Source organism: Polyodon spathula, chromosome 8 (assembly GCF_017654505.1).
Source record: "Polyodon spathula isolate WHYD16114869_AA chromosome 8, ASM1765450v1, whole genome shotgun sequence".
Taxonomy (NCBI): domain Eukaryota; kingdom Metazoa; phylum Chordata; class Actinopteri; order Acipenseriformes; family Polyodontidae; genus Polyodon; species Polyodon spathula.
In genome coordinates this window covers 11,983,076-12,005,299 of record NC_054541.1, presented here as the reverse complement: position 1 = coordinate 12,005,299, position 22,224 = coordinate 11,983,076, and the positions used below count along the sequence as shown (strand labels likewise).

Below are 22,224 nucleotides of genomic sequence, written 5' to 3'. Positions count from 1 at the left end.
CTCTGCCAGTGCTGAGTTTTCACAGTGTAAATCCCTGCATGCCGTGCTGCCATTGGCGGTGTCATCCTGACCTGGTATTTTGTTATTGCTGTAGATCTGATGGACCAGCAGAGGGCACTACACTCTGGCTGCTTGGTGTCGGGGGTGCGGACCCCCCCGATCCGTCGCAACAGCAAGCTGGCCACGCTAGGGCGCATCTTCAAACCCTGGAAATGGAGGAAAAAGAAAAACGACAAGCTGAAACAAAACTCCACAGGTGAGCCTGTCTGAGCGAGGAGTCTGGACCTGCTCACCTGCATAACTGAGACAGACAAGACTGCCTGTGCTGCCTGTGCTTGGGGGGGGGGGGGTTCATTCAACTACAAACACACCACAGTGCTGGGGAGGGGGAGGGAGGGGGGCTCTCCTCATAGGCTGAGGCTCTCCTCTTTTTTCTGGTAGTTCCCAGATCCATAAGTGAGTATAAAAAGTTTTTTCTTAAATAAATGAATACATTACTTGGTGAAATTATTCACTATGAGATGTCTGGCTTGTGATCTTTAAACCTCAAAGAAAATGTATAAATCTGTGATGTTTTCATGTCTGCTTTGTAAACCCCTGATCAAACAAGCACAGGAGCCCCCCTCCCTGTTTATCAGTTAATTTATTAATAATGTGTGTGCTTTGGGATACTGTTGCAGATTAATGAATGGGGGTCTGATCCTTCACACCATGAGTGATCTAATCACTTAACTGGTAATCGTTTTTGACATCCTTCCACACTGAGATGAATGGCATCTTGCTTTGGTTACATCAGTTCTCATACATAGCCGTATGTAGCGAGTCTTGCCTGGCGTCAGGGATAGTGCGAGGGCGTGTTCAGTGAATTGATGACGGTGTCTGGTGTCTCTTTTGGCAGCGCTGGAGAGGAAAGTGGCTGCACGGCAGAGCCGGGATGAGCTGGTGCGGAAAGGACTGGCAGAGATGATGGAACAAGGTAAGTGGAGCTGGACGCATGTCTGTATAAACTCCATGTATACCAGCCTTGCAAAAATTACTCCCTGAGCTCAATGTGATCATGTATAAACTCCATGTATAGCAGCCTTGCAAAGATTAGTCCCTGAGCTCAATGTGATCATGTATAAACTCCATGTATAGCAGCCTTGCAAAGATTAGTCCCTGAGCTCAATGTGATCATGTATAAACTCCATGTATAGCAGCCTTGCAAAGATTAGTCCCTGAGCTCAATGTGATCATGTATAAACTCCATGTATAGCAGCCTTGCAAAGATTAGTCCCTGAGCTCAATGTGATCATGTATAAACTCCATGTATAGCAGCCTTGCAAAGATTAGTCCCTGAGCTCAATGTGATCATGTATAAACTCCATGTATAGCAGCCTTGCAAAGATTAGTCCCTGAGCTCAATGTGATCCTGGGGAAGGAAGCAACAGAAATGCTGCAATAACAAAATCCAGCCAATACTAGCCAGATCAGGAGTTTGAACTGAGGACTGTCAAGATTTTTTTTTTTCTACCTGCACCCTTTTGATACCTCCTTCATCATGCAGACTCGGACAGAAGGGACCAAGATCTGGCTTGTGGGGTGACCTCCGGAGACCCCGATACTTCCTCACAAGGGCCCTCGGACGCTGAGGAAGAGGAGGAGGGGGAGGAGGGGGTGGAGCAGGGCATGGACCCCCTGGTCAACCTCAACACTCCGGAGGACATGGGCTCGGAAAAGGAGGTCATCTCCACAGGTAGAGTAGCTCAGCTGGACTCCGGCTGCACGTTCAGCTCATTGCCCTGCGGGACCTTCACAACTGGCCAACTAGCGTTGAGCGTGTCTTCAATGTCCAGTGAGTTTTTACAAAATCAGAATGCTTTGGAGGAAGTGGGAAATATTTTTGTATGTTGGACTGTATACAACCAGCAGAGGGCACCCTATGTTCAATAAAAATCCCACAGTACACAGTGGCTGTGTGCTGAGTGTATGTTTACAATAAAAGCCTATTCAGTTTCAGGACAATGGTACTGTTGTCCACACACAGCAGACTTTAGTTGAAATCAAAGCACAATAGAAAATTCTGCAGTGTAATGCAGACAATAGTACAGTGTGTGTTTGTGGGGTTTGTGACAGAACTGTAGTTTGCATTGCAAATGTAATGTAAGGGGATTTCAATGTGTGAATAGAGCAGCAGTCCAACAGCAACTTTTACCAAAACCAAAAGTCAGGATACCCATCATATAGCAAACAGCATGCATTAGTCATGCAGTGATACCCATAATATAGCAAACACCATGCATGGGTTTGTTTCTGTGGTTTCCACAGCAAGAGACTCAACAGACAGCGAGACTGTGGGGGAGCTGAGCCCCAACTCTGAGGACGAGCCCTCGCTGCCTCCTCCTGCCGACGACTCCCCTGAGAACCAAGAGGAGGGGGACCCCTCCACAGGACACCCCAGCCCCCCTCCCACACCTGGCCTGCCCTCCAAACTCCTGCACAAGCTGGGGGTCACGGAAGGTGAGCTGCCCCAGGAGGAATCCTTCCAAAAAGTGTCCTGATTCAATATTACAGCTGCCTCTGAATAAGTGCCTGTATTGCAGAGCTGTATTGTCGATGTTGACACATATGTATCTTACTATAACCAAGGTTTTTGTAACATTACAATGCAGGTATTATTCTTTCCGGTATTTCTACCTCCAATATATAGCTTTGGATCCATGTGGCTGTTTGCAGTAACCCCTGTCTCTGTGTTCCCTGCCAGGATCCCATTCTGAATCGGCAGTGGAGAATCCCTTATCTCCCGTCCTGAGGAATTCCATCCATCCCAAAGAGCCGGGCTCTGCTGTGATCGGTTCGGAGCAGCAGCCAACCGGCCCCCTGCGAGGGCAGCATGCCACGCCACCCACTGGGTCCCCTCACATGGGCATCATCCACCCCCCGCTCCCCCCCAGCTGCATCATCGAGGAGCTGCACCGAGCCCTGGCCACCAAGCACAGACAGGACAGGTGAGCGCTCGCCATGGTTTCCAGTGCCTTGGTGACGGCTCCTCGCTCTCTTCTCATCCCCGGCACTTTCGTTGCAGTTTCTACAGGAAGGAAATGAGGTCGTCGCTGAAGAGGAGGTCGGAGGGTCGGCTGTCACGCACCTCCAGCACAGAGAGGGAGTCGACGGGGGGTGCGGGGGTCCCCGAGAGCAAGCAGATTGCAGGGAAGGAGTCAGACGAGAACAAAGAGAACATGAGACTGGACGAGTGTCAGACCGATGCCTCCGGGCTGCCCCAGGACCAGGACAGCTGGAACGACTCCGTCATCTCGGGTAAGTCTCGCCGGCACAGTCAGGAAATGGACTGAACCTTTTAATCATGGGAATGTTATAGAGGGCAATGTTACATAGGACATTTTCAGTACAAACTATTGTAAGCTGTGTGTTACTGAAATATCTTGACATGTACAGACTTTAACTCACTAGAAAGTTGTGTGTTTTCAATCAAACAATAATAAGTGCTGGGACTTGGAACAAACACAGCAAGTACGAATACAAACATGGCAAAAATGAATTTATATTCGGAATTCATAACCGACTGCATCAGTGACATCTGAAGTAAAAAGGTTTTTGTTCCAGCACTGACAGCATCTAACTGTGAATGGTGAGTTGTGTGGGGGTTGTAGGTGTTTGGTGAATGGCAGTCAGCAATCATTAAGGGCCACCCCTCTGCCCCACTCCTCTCCTCTCCACTCCCTTCTCCTACCCACCTCTTCCCTCCTCTACCCTCTCCTCCTCTCCCCTATCTCCCCTGTTCTCTCCTCCTCTTCCCTCCTCTCATCATCTCTCCCCTGTCCTTCCCCATCCCCCTCTCCTCTCCTCTCCTCTCCTCTCAGGCACGCTGCCCCGGAGGATGCACAAGGAGCTGCTGACAGTGAAGCTGCGGAACCGGCCCAGCAAGCAAGAGTTGGAGGATCGCAACATTTTCCCAGTGCGCAGCGATGAGGAGCGGCAAGAGATTCGGCAACAGATCGAGATGAAGCTCGCCAAGTAAGAACCACGCGGGACAAAACACTGGAAAACATGGGATGTTCACTCATTTCTGCAAAATGTACAAGTTGCACAAAAAAGCATTATTACTGCTTTAAATACATAGTATAAGTGAGCTGCCCTTATGCAGACAATATAAATTTGTTTTTATGCCATGAATTAACTGGGACGTTACTGCCCCCTGCAGTCGTACTGCTGTTTGATTAGGAGGCTCTGGTTGAAATGTATTTCCAGTGGTTGGGTAGGGATGAAATACACCAGTTAACCCACAACATGTGAATAATAATAATAATAATAATAATAATAATAATAATAATAATAATACGTGGTACCCGGATGGCAGCAGTTGTAAGAAGTGAGATTGTTGGAAAGGCTTCTTCAAACGCTTTTTCTGTGAAAAGCTTTACATTGTGGCTGTCCCCTGGAATGCTGGGAAATCGCACTGTTTAAATCTATTCGTGTCTGTCTTGTTTATGGGCACTGAATGAAAACCCCTTTCCTTGGTATTCATTTGTACCAGTCAGCTCGTTTCGAGATGGCTCTATAACTAGCACAGCTACGCAGTTCGATTCAGTCTCTTGAATTGCATCATTAGCCTCTGATATTGAAGTACATTATAATGGCTTATTTTCTCACTAGGATAATTCTAATCTCAGTGATTTACTGAACGTGTTATGCAATCTGTTGGAGGAAGAATTCATGTTAGATTTATTTTTTTCCAGCTATTCAGATAGATTTGATGTGCCCTTGACTTGAGATCCTTAAGGTTAAATGATACATGAAGTGGCATTGTATAGTATGCTGTTAAACTGCAATTACAACCTTTTGCCAGCGAGCGGCACTGAATGGTAGGATACAATAAATTCCCGGTATAAGTAACAAACAGAGTGTGAATTCACAGAATGGGGTGAAATAAATATTGAAATCCCAATCTGGATCCAGGAGGAGTAATCATGTACCTCGACAGTCTATGAAGTGTGACGTTCAGTTATTATTAGAAGTCTCCACAGGAGCGGAGGAGACTGGAGTGTTTCTGTGAGCAGCGTGTGGGCGTGCAGTCAATGGGACGGCTGTCGCTCTCGCTAGCGCTCTCTCTCTCGCTAGCGCTCTCTCTCTCGCTCTCGAAGTCATTCATGGTGTTATAAGCAGGCTGTCCCACTGGGGCTGTTCTGCATGCTGTCAGGTTGCTCTACCTGCGGAAAGGCTTGTCGGTACAGCCGGCAGGTCAGATCCAGCTATTAGAGGGATTAGCAGGCAGTGGTGGCTGGGGAACGGCAGGCAGGGTTGGGGAGGAGGGTTTGTGGTTTTAGATGCTCTCTAAGGGGTGTGAGGACTGACGCCTCTAGATGGGAAAGAAATGAAGCTAAAGCAAAATAAGACAAGCTGGATTGTGGTGCATATATAGAATTATATGTTGCTGTGTATATTATCTTTGAAGATCCCATTGAAAACAAGGTGCTGCATCTCATGCAAAATGTAAATGAAACTGTTTGTTTCTTAGATAATTACACAGGAAGAGAAGCAGAAATAAGGTCACAGATAATGTTTAGGGTTAGTTACTGACTGTGTTATACCATGGTGCAAAACAGAACCAGCTTGTATAAGCATACAAGCTGAATCAATATTGCACAAGGCTCGACATTCTGGCTGAAGGATGCAGGGTTGTGAGGTGAGAACTAGGATTTCCAGGTTAGAAACTGCATGCGCAGAAAGCAGTGCCTGGGACATCCTTCTTCATTTCTGTAACATGGTGTGTTTTTGACAGCGTTGCAGACTCTGTTACTGCTGGAAGGAATGGGAAATGCAGCAGGTTCAAGGGGTGGCAGAGCTGCACAGCCAGTGGCTCCTGTTTCATAGCCGTTTGGGCAATTCCAGGGTTTACTGGGAGACTGAAGCATTGCAGAGCAGTGTAGTGTTCAGAACACAAGCTCATTAATTACAGAGTCTGTTGCTTGCGCTGCACGTCTTGCGCTGCACGTCTCCCTGCCATCTCCTTTTCAATGTTCTCGGGATTGCTTTCATATTTGAATTCATGTCTCCTGTGTGAAAAGCAGCTGCCCAGATGCATGTCATATCTGAGGCTCTGCAGCCTTTCCTGATTGCTGATTTCTGATTACTCGTTGTTCAGCAGTGTTGATTAATGTTGTGCCAGTTTTTGTTTTCTGTTCTGGGACCATGTGGAGTTGAAGAGCTGAGGACTGGGCTGTTTGGAGTTAGGTGTAGCTGCTAGAGAGTTGAAAGGTCATCTATTTGAAGAGCAGATCAGCTTTTCCGGACCAGCAGTTGTCTGACCTGCAGTTTTGACTTCCTTTTGAATCGCTTATATGAACAAGAATCCTGCGGATCATTATGGTCGTCATAGCTGCTATTTATATATTTATTAGGTAGGATTTATGAGAATGTGGCTGACTGTAAATGCAGTTTATCTTCATCCTATGGCTCAAAGCATTTTTTTTATTTCAAATTGATTTCCTTGAAATATGAATAGAAATTCATTTAGGAATGCTTGTGAAAAGGCAGTACAATACATTCTGATGCATTATTATCTGCTCTTATAAGGCACGCCAGCTGGATCAGTGTGACCACTTTAAATATCTACTATAACATCAGCTGCACAGTGATCAGGGAAGAAGAGAAAATTGAAAGGGAAATTATAGTTTTGCTTGAAAGTAGTAATGCCTGCAAGATCACTTCTTTGTTTCCTATTGGCTGATCAGGAAGGATTTATCTTATTTCAGGCATTCCCAGTCAGCCTGCGATTGCTCACGTTGAATGATTCAGCCCCAGAATGGATGTGAAATAAAACCACATTCTCCCAGCTAGTGAAGCTCTTAAACCCCAGCACATGCTGTTGTGAAACAGGAATAAATGACCACAGATCACCTCAAAGGAATGGCTATTGGCAGAAAAAGGGAGGATTGGCAAACAGCCCTTATCGATGTTTCCAGTTTTAGAAGCACAGTGCTGGCCTTTCTATTTATAGCTTTCTAGAAATTACATTTCAGAGGGGACAAGAGCCTGCAGTTGCTAAATATAGCCCAAAGCCCTTGAAATAGCTGCCCCCCTCCTCACAGTGAACAAAGTCAGGAGGAGTCAGGGACTCCGCTAGGAATCGTGTAGGAGTACACTAATTATACTCTTTAGCATTCTCTTCTGAACAGCCTGTCCTTGCCGTCGGTGCGAGAATCCATGAGGTGTTATCCTGGAGCCCACGCATGGCATTTGATGGAGTTATTTTTAACTCTTGCATTCAGAGATGCCATTGTTCTAGCTGTATTTGCATTCTGTCTTAAATGAGTACATTCCTTCGGTCTTTCATTGTAGACTATGAGCAGGTGCTCAATGGCAGCTAGATCAATAAAATGAAAGCATATATTTTAAGAACAGCCTTACTCTATTGACGGAACAGGTGTTTGACTATTCTACTGCTTGCAATTCGATTGTATTCTGTTGCTTGCAATTCGATTGTATTCTACTGCTTGCAATTCGATTGTATTCTGTTGCTTGCAATTCGATTGTATTCTGTTGCTTGCAATGTATTTTCAAGGACATGGAATGGCAGAAATGGCTTTTGCATCACATTTGCTCTGGTTCCGGTATACCAAACTGTGCAGTTGTGCAGAGGATACAAATGCATGATGTTATGTGTGTTTCTGTCGTTTCTTTACGAAGGGTGTCGGGTGAGGTTTCATTTTACTTTTGTTTACAATTGAGTGATAAAATCTCCATTTACAATTAAGTCAGTGAGGTGAGAGGATTCCCAAATAAGTTCTGGTTGTATTTTGGGTAGAATTTAAAACGGTTTGAGACTTAGCCATGAGTGATTGGAAAGAGATTCTGCTTGTTATTCAGAACACATCCCCTAGCTACAGTAGCCTGGTCTGTCTGCTGCCACCTTTTATCACATCTCATTCTTTACAATTTCAACAGCAACGCCGGTTGCTAGGCAACCCCAAATCAATAAAGTTCTTGGAAGTTCTAGCGTGTCTGTGCCGTGGCCCCAGGAAGAAGCCTTAATTTCATTTGTTAAAATATTGAGATGCAATATTTATGATAAAATAAAATATGAGAGATGCAATTTGAGTGTGTGTGTGCGTGCGTGCGTGCGTGCGTGCGCATCGCGGAACAGAACAAAACACTGCTTACTTATACAGGGGCTTGTGCAATAATATACACAGTTATATCACTGACTGCACAAAGAGATCAGTCCATGATGTATGAGCTTATACAATGATATACAGGAATATTATTTAGGAATGCTTGGGAAAGGGGATACAGTGTAGATCAACCAATGACATTAAGAAATAAGTGGGATTGGCGTTGTTATATAAAGTGAAGTATGGGCGGTATATAGAGTATTAACAGAGCCCTTATAAGGACACGGGTAAAAAAAAAGTAAAGGTATATGTGGGTCTATTTATTGAGTTTAACAGTAGCATATCGAAATAGCTGAACTAATGTTGTATTGAGTATATCGTCAAATATAAACAGGACGGACCGGCTGTTTAAACCCTGAATGAGGTGATATTATCAGGTGCAGTTTTCGTCAGGAGCTTGAGTGGCATACACCACGATACATTGGCTGCACATTTACCAACAGACATGTGGCTATACCTTTATCTCTTTATACAATTCAACAACTGGATGATTGCACTGAGCACACTGAATCCTTAGTTTTCCATATTCCTTATTAGGCGGATATTTGCTGTGCTTTGACAAAGGTATACCACGGTAACCCTTTACACTGTACAGGCTACACTGAAGGAACTGAAATAAACGTTTGCCTGTCAGACTGATTAAGGGTCGCCCCAGGTAACAGTTCACAGGGAAACGATTTAAAGATGCTGGTTTATAACTTGCCCTCTTTGGGCAGTTCGCTGTAGTAAAGCTGGGCTTGGTTTTTGATTTTGGGGAATGGGTTACGAAGTTTGTAACAGTCTGTATCTGATCATTAAGCTGCTGTATCCCCAATTCTCCTGTTGACTGGAGCCTTTCAGTGGGATGTTGTCCAAGTTGTCTGGCTGTGTAAGCTAATGAAATGTGCATGAGTCTGGATCTCAGTGATGATGTGGCGCTTGCTTTCCGAGGTACAGAGTGGGGTCGTGACGCACTGAGTGGACACCCAAAGGGGCTTGCAATGCACGACTGCTTAGAAATACTGCACAGGCAATATACAGGCATCCTCATCATAAGATGTATTAATGCACACAGATTTTAAAAAGTAGGCAATCGGCTTTCTCCCTTTTTCTGTCTTTGGAACATATCCAGATCATGTACAGTCGTGTAACATCACAGTTGTCACAGGCCAATAGATCGATAATATCATCTTATTTGAAACTGCATGGGCATTGTCAGCTGTGAGTTACTGTTTAAAACTACATGGAACGGCTTGGTGGGATGGAGGAGGTCTGCAACACTGAGCAAATTAGCATGGACAGAAGCAGCACCCAAAAGCTTCCCTGAAACCCTTCAGTTATTATTATTCCAAAGGAAGTTCCGGAAGTTATAGAGTTAATATTCAAAGCAATTAAACACCGCCTGGCCTTTGACAGATCTTGTGTCTCTGCGTCGACAAGATGTACTTCGGAATTGATTGAGAAGGTGCTATTCTTAGTGTTCCCAGAATAGCCATGGCTTGTGTCAGTCTTTTTTAGGCCGTTTGTTTCTAGATATTTATTAGAGAAGTGGAGTTGTGTACAGGGCGGTCCTTTGAGGTTTATTCTTCGGGTCAAAGGAGTTCTGGTGTGGCTTTCTGGGTTCTCTTATCGTATCTTTATGTGTGCATTTAAAAAAATGGAAGATAAAAAGGATTTAAAGCATGAGTTGAAATCATGAAAGTAATATGCTAAAATACCTGCCTGACTGTTAACAACATATAGCACTGTTAACTACATGTGCCTCTCTGTGGACCACACTGTCATGGTCCCACAGCAGTACTACTGAAAGAGACTTTGAGACAAATGTTTTCTCTAGAACTCGGTGAAGGTGAAGAGGATTATTTATTTTAATACATAAACCAACATTTAGGTTTTCTTTATAAACCATAAACAGCGACCTTTTTAAATTAAAAAGCAATCGTTTGGGGAGTCACGTGGATCATGTGACCTTTGTGTCAGGCGTGCTGTCGGGCAGCCACACTGCTCAGCAGGCATCCTCACAAGTCCCCTGGGTCGTGTGCAGCTCTGCAGGGGAGAGACCAGGACCAAAAGGCTGTTCCACAGCAGGATCAGTGAGCTCCACCACAGGGCTGCTGGGCCGGGCAGGTATCTGATGAATTATTGATGAGGTGCACATGAAAAGCAGGTTCGGTTTATTTTTTGCTCTCTGCAAAGAGAAACTCTTTGTTGTCAATCTCGGCACACTTGGAGTTGGCAGAGAGTTGAACTTCTAACTTCTTTCATCTGGGAAAATAAACTAAAATGAAAAATAAAAACATAAGCAATCTGTACTTGGCATTTCTTTGGTTACTTTGATGGCAAGACTGACACGAGGTGCACATGCACAGAGACACCAGACTGCTATATTTATATATAGAGTTAAAGAGTGGCCGATGGTTAAGACTGAAATGGTAGGAGAACACGGGCTAGAGGTTGCAGTTGAAACACTGGTAGCATACTTTTACTTACACAGACAAAACAAAACAAACAAAACAAAACCCATCGCGTACTCTGCATCGCCGTTGCTAAGCCATTTCTAAGCCGTTTACCAGCCAAACGCATTATTACACACAAGTGTAGCTTTAACACAATGCCTTTTTCCAGCACTGCACTTCACTTCACTTCACTTATTAATCCAGCTCCCTGGTGGAGCTGCAAGCTCTCTTTTTGTGGTATGTGGCTGTTCCCAGTTGACACCAGTTATCTCATTTGGGAACAGCCACATTCTCACATGTTTCTGGCAAGAACAGGAACTAACCCCATCCCTTCCAACCACCACCAAACACAAACAAACACCAACACTTTATGTACACTCAGATTTAAAGTGATTTTTAATGAACAGCAGCAAGAGGCTCCTGACGGCATCTCTGCCTCCTCTGAGAGCCTGATCCGAGCCGCTGCCCTGTCCGTGTCCCTGCCAGACTGAACCAGCCCATTACTGAGACAGGACAGGCTTCACAGCACAGCTCGCTGGGCACGGGCTCCATGTACAGGCCTGCGGGGCGCATGACTCGCTCCACCTCCCAGTCCTGATGTCTCCGGGGCCCACTTGGAACACAGCTGCTCATTCTTTTGACATGCTCTACAGTTGTGTAAAAAGAAAACACAATACAATACAGGACAGTACAGTACAATGCAATACAGTACAATGCAATACAGTACAGTACAGTACAGTACAACTACTAACAGTTCAGCATTAGCTAACCTCAAACTGTGACTAACATAAGGTACCAGCATCTCCTGTAAATATAAAGGGCCAAAGCTATGAAGGGCCTTTTAAGCAATCAAAAGAATGTTAAAATTAATCCTGAGTTAGTAATTCAGTTGTGCATGAGACTGATTATTTTGAATTGAATTTAAACTGGATTCATACAACGTAGTTTCTTAAAAGGGATTTGTACAATGTAATTCCGTTGAGGTCCAGGGCAGCTACTTCCACGCTAATGGTAGAAACATGGCCCATGGCACTTAAGCAACGGTATTGAAGATGTTTAGAACACCTTTTTGGAAACGGCTTCTCCCCAAATCTTTAGGAACAGGTAGCACGTGACTGCCTTGGAAAGCCTGTGGCTGCTGTGCTTCTCTGAATGTCAGCCGGTCACGTTGCATCTGGGAAAGAGAGGTGATTGTTGCAGCGGCTTGGAAGAGAGGACCATGGAGGGGTGAAATCGCTGCTCAATGTGAGAACAACTGTCAAGTGCAGTGTAGGAGGTAGCTTCTGAATATGGCAACGCTATCCTTGCAGCGGCTTTTTAAACAAACATACGACTGTGAGCAGCAGGAATGACACTCTTTTGAGGCATTGTATACAGTGTGTTAGCATTAAATTATTGCACACGGTGGATCCTTTATCAAACACCATAGAAGTGTATAAGGGATGGTGTAATGATGACGCTGTAGAGGATAAGTGGGAGGGTAGTTGGCACAGGTCTGTGCGGCACAGTGGCTGGGTAGGAGTCCTGCTTAGCATAATAGCTCTGCAACATTATTTGAAGTGAGGATGATAAACATTGTCACCCAAAGAAAGGTAGTAAAAATGAAGTTGAGTTTGTTACTGTCAGTTTGCCACGATTCAGAGTGGTTCTAAAGGCAGTGACTTCAATCACATGCTCTTTTGTTCCCTGGGTTGCTTCGATGCTTGACTTCAGAAGCGGTTCTTCAACTCTAGTTGTCAGCTGTGTAATACAGGGTAGATCAGCCTGCGCGTCTTTATGCTCGTAAGCGCCAGCGAAGTCTAGGACTTTCTTTTTTCACCTTTAATCTTGGAAGGACTGATGAAAATGGTTAAAAAGTAAAGGCACATTATTTTGATGTGATTTTTCCGGTTTTCTGCAGAGCCAACTCAGTTGACTTGCAAACACTGTTAATTTTAGAACTGGGCCACAGTCATTTGCAGCTCACTTGAGGTACAGCAGATGTTGGCCAGAAAACATAATGGGATCAAAATAGCACAGGGTTATTTTTAACTCTGTCGAGCAATGTAGAAATCTACGTCTCGTGTGCGTCGCCACTGGAGCCCCAGCTGCAGAAGAATGTGTGTAATAGAAAGAAACTTGCTCACTCCTCTGACAAATGTTCCAACGAGAAGTCATTATGAATGACCCCCCATACAGAGAAATTGTACATTTAATACACTGCTCGAGCGGCACTGCATCACGCCTGATAAATCTGAACACATGCATTTAAACTGTGTGCTGAGGTGCGTTCATGTGCTTGCGGTGCCTTTTCATTAGAATCTGCCATGAGTCCCAAATGGATGTGAAAGGATCTCCAATCTCCAACTGAAACATTACCTTGAAATGATCACTAATGTAAAGAAGGGCCAGCACATACTGGTTCCACAACGTTTGGTTGTATTTATGCATTTCAGAATTCCCTTCTTTTTTTGTGTGTGTGCAGCAAATAATCTGCAAAGCCCTCACCATGGTGCCAGCAAAGTTATTATCTGTGCCCACCTGTAGGGGACGTAGCTCTTGCAGCGAGCACAGAGCTGAGCTGGGCCTGGGGGTTTAATTATTGAGTGGAGCAGAGTGAAGTGCAGTCTTTGTGACTAAGGCGCAGCGATGCAGGGGATGCCTTGTTATTATAATAATTTTATTATAATAACAAGGCAGAGAGAAGGAGGGAGGGAGGGAGGGAGAGGGAGAGAGAGAGAGACTCATATACAAGGCAGGCCACAGCACAAGGCATTCCTAAGACACCCCAAGCTTGCTGGAGTGTAATCCATCTGTTCTTGGTTCTAATCCAGTCTGCTGTGCTCCCACACAGTCCCATTCACCCCCTGCCCGTGCGCGGCAGCAGCTGTGTTTCTGTGTTTCTTCCTTTCTGCCGTCTCAACAAACAAACAGCCCCCAGCCAGGGGAACACTGGCTCGAGGTATATAAAACAAGGGCTCTGCTGCATGATGCGTCACCTGTTTGTGTCTTATTAAAAACCCTGCTAGTATCAATACAAGCATTAATTATAAGGAGTAAATACGCGGGCACCTGTGTTGGAGAGCCAACACAATGGGTGCATTCCAGAACGTTTTAAGGAACAGGGTGGGGTAGGAAATGCCAGTGGAGTTCTGCCTGCTTGCATTCCAGCATCCTTATGTTCTGCAATGCTTTAAGGAATTCCCCTCTACATTCTGCAGCAGTTAAACAGTCTTTCATTCTTAAAGCGTGACACCTTCTACTTCTGACAATAGGCAAAGTCTGGGGAGGGTTCTGAATGTAAATATTACAGTGGTACAGTCTATTCATGATTTTAAATGGGTATTCTCTAAACAGTCATAATAGTTTACATGCACCAGTGGTGTTTGTTGTGAACTGCACATTGATACCCTATTTATAGTCCTGTGTCTACATTTAACTAATTTCCCTGAAAAATCAATACACATTTATAGAGAACATAGTGTCTGGGAGGACATTCCCAAGGGTGTTGCATTTTAAAAAAGAGAGAAAGAAAGAACACGCCGTCACTGTGAGTCTGTCATTCTTTATTTGTGAAACAATGCTTATAATTCAATGCATGCCTCTTTAAAGCAAGTTTCTAGCATCAGAAACTATATATATATATATATATATATATATATATATTATAGATATAGATATATATATATTATAAATATATATATTATTTATTCTATCGCGATACATTTAAAGGACACGGCTATATGGCTATATATATGGGGGGGGGGGGGGGGGCCGGCACGTAGATCAGCCGATCAGCCGATTTCACGGATTTCAATTTTCTCCTGCACGCCTCGATATAGATGCGGCGAGATTGTGTTTGTCAAGGAGGAAGAATAGCTGTGCTGGGAAAAAAAAAAAAAAAAAAGATATTCTTTCGCTTGAGAGAGGCGGTTTGAGATAGAAAGATATTCTTTCGATTGTGTTATATTGAGCGAACGAGGTTGTCAGTTAGTGCAGCGTGAAATTGAGATGGGGGAAGCCTCGGTGCAATACAGGCTCGTCCTGACTGCAGCAGTATTTTCGGCGGAGATGTGAGTGTGCGTGGGAATTCCTCTCGTACCGCCTATAGTATAACAGAATTGTGCACGGAAGAAAAGGAGGCTGGACCACTTTGATCACGACAACCCAGGTTGCGAGGCAGAACTGGCAGCATTTGAATCTTGAGCATCTGCAAAAAGACATAAGGGACTTATCTGATGCGCGCGTTTTGTTAAATTGACCATTTTACATTTTTATACAGATTTTTATTTTTACAGTATATTATTATTATTATTATTATTATTCACCCTGGAGCGCTGAGTCCTTTCCCCGATGCTGACCGAGTCTGCTGGTCTTCAATTCTACCAGACGGAGCGCGGGGGGAGAGAGTGGAAATTGGCTGCTTTCGATACGAGTCTCGCCTGTTATCGCCCCTCTCGCCGGGGATCTGAGCAGTTGGCAGAGCGCTGGAAAAGGACTTTGATTTACCGAGATCCGCACCATGGTACAAAACGTGATTTTGGTGTTTTTTCGCAGGAGGCTAAGCCAGCGGCCGGCAGTGGAGGAACTGGAAAGCCGGAATATCTTAAAACGTAAGTGCCCCCCCCCTCCCCCCTTTCAACATTTCTGCACGCACCTGTTCACATATCATACTTACAGTGTCTTTTTGTGTAAATACTGTATTTCTTCACAGTGGTATGCAGGGGGTCTCCCATTTTAAAACATGTCAGGAAAAACATGCATTCAGCTTTACAGATGTGTAATATAACGTATTCTTCAATATATACTACTACAACTAATAATAATAATAATAATAATAATAATAATAATTGATGTGTAGCTATAGTCATGCACATTCAGGTTCGGTATACCTGTTATGAAAAATTGGCACTGGTCATTAAGTCATTAAGAATATCCCCTTTCCACCAAATCAGACACCGATGATAGGCTACAGTCGGTGTTGGTTCGGGGTTGCCTCAGATAGTGTGCGCTATGAATCATTATTATTATTTTGTAATACCTTATTAAACGTAGCCTCCATAATCATCAGTGTAGTTATTAATTATCATGTACAGACGGTACTGTTGACGAGCTGTGCACACAGCGCAGTTCGGTGTGTCCTGTGTGCGTGTCCCGTTTGCCCAGGGCACGGCAGGAGAATACCGCAGAAGAAGGACAAGCCGCGGGTCTGTTATTAGTGGGCAACCCCACACATTCCAGTCACCTCCCCGCGCAGTACGAGAGGTGGGTATTCCTTTCAAAGCTAAATTAACACAGCCCCAGAAACCAAACAAAAAACAGGCGGTGTACCTCCTCCACAGCGCCTGATAGCAACCCCCCAAAATACAAATAGGAAACGTTCTTTTTATACATATTAATGCATTTTTCCCACTTGTCCTTAAAAAAAAAAAAATTGTAGGCCTATACATTGTATCCATCTGTTTATTGAGTTTCGTCACAGATTTTTTGACAACTACAGATACAACTAAAATGTAAATCTGTTTTATTTTTGTTGTTGTTGTAATGAGTGATGCTTTACCCAAACCCTGAAACCAAACAGCTGCGTTTACTGTAGCCTTGAAAGCAGTACCAAGAAAGCAGAGCAGAGCGCAGGGGATACAATGGCTCAAGAATAACTCATTTTACTTACAGCGTTGGGCCTTTAATGAAAAGGGCAAGCAATAAAACATAACAGCAGCTCGGGCTTGCGAGGGACTTGGGGGAATATTCAGTTTCAGGTATTGATCTGCACAGAGGCTTTGTATTTCAGATTGCTTTAATGTAGCACCTTCTCATCTCCAAATGGAGGCCAAGCATTTGGTTGGGGATTCCCCCGAGGGGATTGACTGACTGGAGTGCAGGATACTAGCTGCTCTCTGGAAACCACAACAGCAGCGTTTAAAGTACCTGCTGGATTTAGTACCAGCTTTGCGTGATCATTTCAGCTGTAATGGTAAAGGGTTTGTGCTGGTGAGCTGTCTGTCAAAGACTCTTCATCAGCCGCCACAAACACCCATTTACATTCACAGCCCTCACCATCTAGAGGATGCAAAGGGACACTTAAATCACTCTGCTGAGAAGGGAGGGCGGGGGATTGGACCTTGAGCTGGGAATGACAACAGCAGCAACAGTGCTGTATAATTAGAAGCAGAAACATTATCGTTAAAAATGATTTGAACTCCTGATCAATGTTCATTTTTTGACCTTGGTTGCGCATTGCACATTTGAATGGAGCGTGCACTGCAGGCTCCATTCGTTCATTGTGCATGACCTTGTGGACCGCATTACTGTTCCGATTCTCACAGCGCACATTCTGTTTATTTGCTGAGTGTTTTTTTTTATTCACTCCTAGATGTAGTGTATTACCACTCGCTCTTTTATAGGCCCAAAGAGGTTATTCAAAAGAAGCATTAGATTGCAGAGCGAATGGAAAAGCCTGTGCACATGCGCTGTGCTGCACAGGGTGTAAATAAAGTCACTTGACAAGTGAAACACTCCAGTAGGGAAGCATGCCTGTGCTTCTGTTACTTTTCTCCATATGCAAACAGGAGACAAAAAGCAATCCCATGTAACTTAATTAATCAGAATCCTATTAACTGTTTATGTGGCAACTTTCCACTGTCTCTAGACACTGAATGCAATTAAAACAGAGAATACTGTGATGTATAAAATGTTTTAGAGAACGATACATGTGTCACCAGAGGGTGCCATTAAAACATAATAATAATAATAATAATAATATAATAATAATAATAATAATTAGGAGGCACCTTGAACTCCATTTAAGTCCAGGTTGCATCTGTTTGCTTTTCTCAAAGTTGTTGTATTAAATCTTACTTGTAGGGAGATGCAAAGAGCAGTACACTGCCCTGATGCCCTATATAGCTAGTTATCCATGTGGGCATTACAACACATCCACACAGTGGTTTCACTCATTCATCAGTGAATCATTACCCCAACAAAATGACAGGTATTCCAGCGGGTTGTATTATTTCATATATTTCATTTAAAACATGCATGCATGCATGAAATGAAAGGGAATGATCTTGTCAAATGATTTTCTCACTTGATTTAATTCCAAATACTAACCTTTGATTTCCATTTCTGTCCCGCAGAGAGGAACGACCAGATTGAACAGGAGGAAAGGAGAGAAATCAAACAGAGGCTGAACAGAAAGGTATGTGAAACTTGATGTAACCCTTTAATGTGCTGGTGTGTATGTGCAATGTGTGTCTAGTAATGCAGGATGTTTTGTGATTGGCACAAACAGCTCAACAACAGACATCACACCTTTTTTTAATTTCTTTCTTTTTTTTTTTTTTGCCAATTGTATTCACAAAGACAACTGATGACTGGAATCTCATGTGAAAATTGAGGAAGCAAAAATGTCCCTGCAGTCTTAGTGCAGCCCAGCCAAGGGGCCAGTCGTTTAATTAACAAAACAGCTGCACTTTCACATTTTATGGGTTATTTTTTTGCAGATTATAAATGTTCATGAGGCAGCGTTTTTTAAGTCTGTCCTCGTACCGACGCCCCTGTTAAACACCAGGTGTTTCGTCCTGCTATTGTTGAAACAAATCACATTCCGAGTCCTGAGTCAGGGATAAAATAGATGTTGCGTTGCAAGCATGGCCCCTTCCCTTCACCACACAGCAGCGCTGCACGCTGTTTCCAGATGGGCTTGTATTGCTGCCAGTGAACACCTGCACTCCAGCCAGAATGATATCAGGCTGTGCTTTAATTCAGTCTTAAAATATGAGGCGTATTTCATAAAATTAACAAAAGTTGACCTGTCTAGTGGTGTTCCAACAATAGCTGTTTATTTGTACAAAATGATCAGTGGCTGTTTTAACTGGTGACAAATACAAAGTACTTTTCTACAGAAAAATTTAGACAATAATATTTTTGCACATTAATTGTTTAGAGTACAAAGAAATCCTCTGTGCCCTGCTCTGCCCTGCTCTGCTGTGCCCTGCTCTGCTATGCTGTGCCCTTTTCTGATCTGTCCATTGCTGTTCTTGTATTTCAGCCCTGCTCTGCTGTGCTCTGCCCTTTTCTGATCTGTGCATTGCTGTTCTTGTATTTCAGCCCTGCTCTGCTGTGCCCTTTTCTGATCTGTGCATTGCTGTTCTTGTATTTCAGCCCTGCTCTGCTGTGCTGTGCCCTTTTCTGATCTGTGCATTGCTGTTCTTGTATTTCAGCCCTGCTCTGCTGTGCTCTGCCCTTTTCTGATCTGTGCATTGCTGTTCTTGTATTTCAGCCCTGCTCTGCTGTGCTGTGCCCTTTTCTGATCTGTGCATTGCTGTTCTTGTATTTCAGCCCTGCTCTGCTGTGCTGTGCCCTTTTCTGATCTGTGCATTGCTGTTCTTGTATTTCAGCCCTGCTCTGCTGTGCTCTGCCCTTTTCTGATCTGTGCATTGCTGTTCTTGTATTTCAGCTCAACCAGCGGCCCACAGTTGATGAGCTGCGGGATCGGAAAATCCTCATCCGCTTTAGCGATTACGTGGAGGTGGCCAAAGCCCAGGATTACGACAGGCGGGCAGACAAGCCCTGGACGCGGCTCTCTGCAGCAGACAAGGTATCCATGACAGATCAGGGAGCAAGCCTTTAATCCTCTGGGTTCTTTTTTTGATGCTCTTATTATTAATTGGCTAATATGTATTCCTTCACTTTGGAAAAGGTACAGCACTACAGAGCAGACCTATTTTACATGTTGGTCTTCACCTATTAAGAGTCGACAAAAGTCCAGTGTAGTCCTGCTTTACTGAAACTGTGCGATAGGTGAATGAAACATGTTTAATATTTCTTACACATTTTAATTACATATTAGTAAAACATACTAATATGTAATGGCTGTAGGTTTAGCTTCAGTGGTTGCCAGTTTAAGTCTTAGATAGTAACGACATGCAGGATTAATTTAATGTGTAGGAAGCAAGCTTTTCTGTCACTTAATGTCCAATCCTCTTCACAAACACCTAATTAATCCCTGTGCCTGTTTTGTGTGGCGCCAACCCTGTAGATAAAAGTGTCCTGTCTGTTGCTGTCCTTTTCCTGGCACTGAGTCCTTCACTGCCTGTTAAATTTCCCTTGTTGATAGTTCCAGTTTCTTTTTTTCGTCAAGCCTCAGTATTGACAGTTCTGACCGCGCTGTGGTTTTATTTGTTGCAGGCGGCGATTCGGAAAGAGCTGAACGAGTACAAAAGCAACGAAATGCAAGTGCATGCGTCGAGCAAACACTTGACAAGGTCAGTATGGGGAGCTGTGCTTCAGCTGCAGGCTGCTATTTTAAGCAGCATGGGCAGCCAGTGGCATAACAATATAGTGCTGAGCCAGATTTAGCAGGGCTGTCTGTCCTCCTGGGGCCCAAGATTTGCACACACTGGCAAACGCTGTCAAAAATAACTAATGCAGTTCCCGATTTAGCCCCCATTCTCCTAATTCTCCTTGTTTCTGTCTGGTCACATGACAGAATCAAGCATACTGTAAAGGGCAGAGCCTGCAGTTATTCATCCCTTTGGGTTTTGCTTGCTACATAAATAATTAGTTCTGGCCAGCATTCAACTGGCCCAACACAGGTTATTCAGGTTGGCCCTTTTCAGTTAATTCAGGTGGCAAAAATTATGTTTAGCAGTTAATTAACAAAGAGACTTCTATTCCTGCCTCTTGCTACACTAATCTCCACAGGGAGAGCTCTGTATGTTGAGCGTCGATAGGGTTACCCTTCCAGGGGAGAGCATCACAGTTGCTGTCGAAACCCTTTCCACTATTCTAGATACAGTCTCAATCTGGCAATACGTGTCAACATTATATCAACGTTATATCAACGTTTGTCGCAAATAATCGTAGAATTTCAACAGTTCAGTTTGTTTGAAAATGTCGAGTTTTTGCCAAAGCGATGACAACCCAGCCAACAGCGCCAACGCCAGCATTATGCCACATTAGGATGTCCTGTTAGATTGTTTTATATTTTGTTCACTTATTTACTTGCATTTTAGGGTGCTGCACCACTATTCTAGAAGTTGGTTTTTTTGAGTAGCATGCCACAACATAGTTTTGCAGGATAGATTTTTTTGGTTGTTAAAGTGGATTTCTGCTTATTTTTTTTCTTGTTGTTTCAGGTTTCACAGACCGTAGAAAGATTTCTTCTATGAAGAATTTTCCTAAACCCGGTTCTGTTACTGAAGACCTTGAAAGGATTCTTCCAATGTCCCGAGCCAGATACCCTGGTATCCTTTCTGACATTTGGGTGCTGTGAACCTTGGGGGCAATACCTCTTCAGTGGGCACTGCTGATGGGCATGGTGTGGCACAGCTCACACAGGGAACACTCAACAGTTCAGCAAGATGCCTCAGATGATGTTCAAGAGATGGGAAGAGAATGGAGATCCATTTGCTGTTCGTTTCCAAGGCTCTTTACAGACTGTTGGAAGGCAGCCTATCGATACAAAGGGGGAGTTGTGCATGTGACCATCTTAACCTTTCCTACACCACATTACCAGTCACAACTCGTGGATCGTGGGCTCACTGATCTGGAGCAATGTCATATTAACTGTGTAAATATCAATCTAATGGGAATCCATGTCTTATCACAAAAGATATCCCTTTGTAAGCTCTATTTATTGTCTGCACAATACAAGTTTTTAAAAAAACAAAACGTGTTAATTTTTTTTTCTTTTAGAATAACTTTCAAGGAGGAAGGCTGGGTCTGCTTGTTGCTGATGGGTCAAACTGTGGACCCCAGACCTTGGTCTAGAGTACTGTATCAGCTGTACTCATGACATGTGGTGTATGTGTGTGTGGTTGTGTGTTTAATCACTACATTGTGCTTCAGTCTATAGGGATGTTAATGTGTTACATGTAGGAGACCCTATGGAAAGAGCTGCCCTGCAATAGGGAAATAAAGAGCAGTGTATGGGCTTTACCGACTGACAGCCGGGTCTGTCAGCTCTGCTTTACAACTTTAGGTGCTGTAAGTATACTAGCGGCAATCAGTAGCACAGTAAATAAGACTTCAAATGTGTACACTAAACTGTATCCTTGCAGGTGGGATGCTCTACCAGGTCCTCCTGCTGTGCCAGCTGCCTTATGTAACTTTTCACTATCTCCAACACACCAGCAGCAAAATCAAGCAGCTTTTTCCCTGCTCAAGGTGTGGGTGGCACAGTTGGAAAGGTCTTTCCTCTTTGGACCAAAGAAGGAATAGAATATTCTGCCTAGAGATTTCCTACATATATACAGTGATGCCTCAGTCAGTCATTGATGATGGCATATGGGGGAGTAACAGCACTTCCAGATAGCTGGGGCATACCTCCATCTGCTGACAGCACTGGTGTGGGCGGCACACTGTCAGAAGTGCCGTAGTTTACATGAAAAGAGATATTTGCTATGGCAAAAAAATGCAGTGTTAATTGTGGAAATGAGCATGCTTGCTCAAAGAGCTAGCCCATATCTATTATCAGTTTATGGTATATAAAAAAGGGAAATAGAAAATCATTTAATTTGAAGCCTTTATTACAGTTAAACACAAAATGTAATTAAAACAATTTAATCCTAACATTTATTGGAAATCATTCCATTGTCTGTAGTTTAGTTAAAATGTATATTTAACATTAGCTTTAT

General features: G+C 43.8%; 1 protein-coding gene across 3 annotated transcripts in view; it reads left to right on the top strand.

Moving 5' to 3' along the window:
- LOC121319407 (phosphatase and actin regulator 3-like) overlaps window positions 1-21,232 on the top strand; it is a 35,255-nt gene extending 14,023 nt beyond the window's left edge. For all 3 annotated transcript variants that reach the window (XM_041256818.1, XM_041256820.1, XM_041256819.1), the window contains exons 2-13: window positions 95-256; window positions 899-976; window positions 1,547-1,735; window positions 2,308-2,499; window positions 2,744-2,987; window positions 3,065-3,297; window positions 3,861-4,014; window positions 15,143-15,198; window positions 17,722-17,783; window positions 19,044-19,184; window positions 19,775-19,851; window positions 20,725-21,232. In XM_041256818.1, coding sequence (XP_041112752.1) covers window positions 95-256; window positions 899-976; window positions 1,547-1,735; window positions 2,308-2,499; window positions 2,744-2,987; window positions 3,065-3,297; window positions 3,861-4,014; window positions 15,143-15,198; window positions 17,722-17,783; window positions 19,044-19,184; window positions 19,775-19,851; window positions 20,725-20,740 — 1,604 coding nt within the window. In that variant the 3' untranslated portion in view covers window positions 20,741-21,232. The remainder of the gene's footprint in view (window positions 1-94; window positions 257-898; window positions 977-1,546; window positions 1,736-2,307; window positions 2,500-2,743; window positions 2,988-3,064; window positions 3,298-3,860; window positions 4,015-15,142; window positions 15,199-17,721; window positions 17,784-19,043; window positions 19,185-19,774; window positions 19,852-20,724) is intronic.
- The last annotated feature ends 992 nt before the right edge of the window (window positions 21,233-22,224 follow it).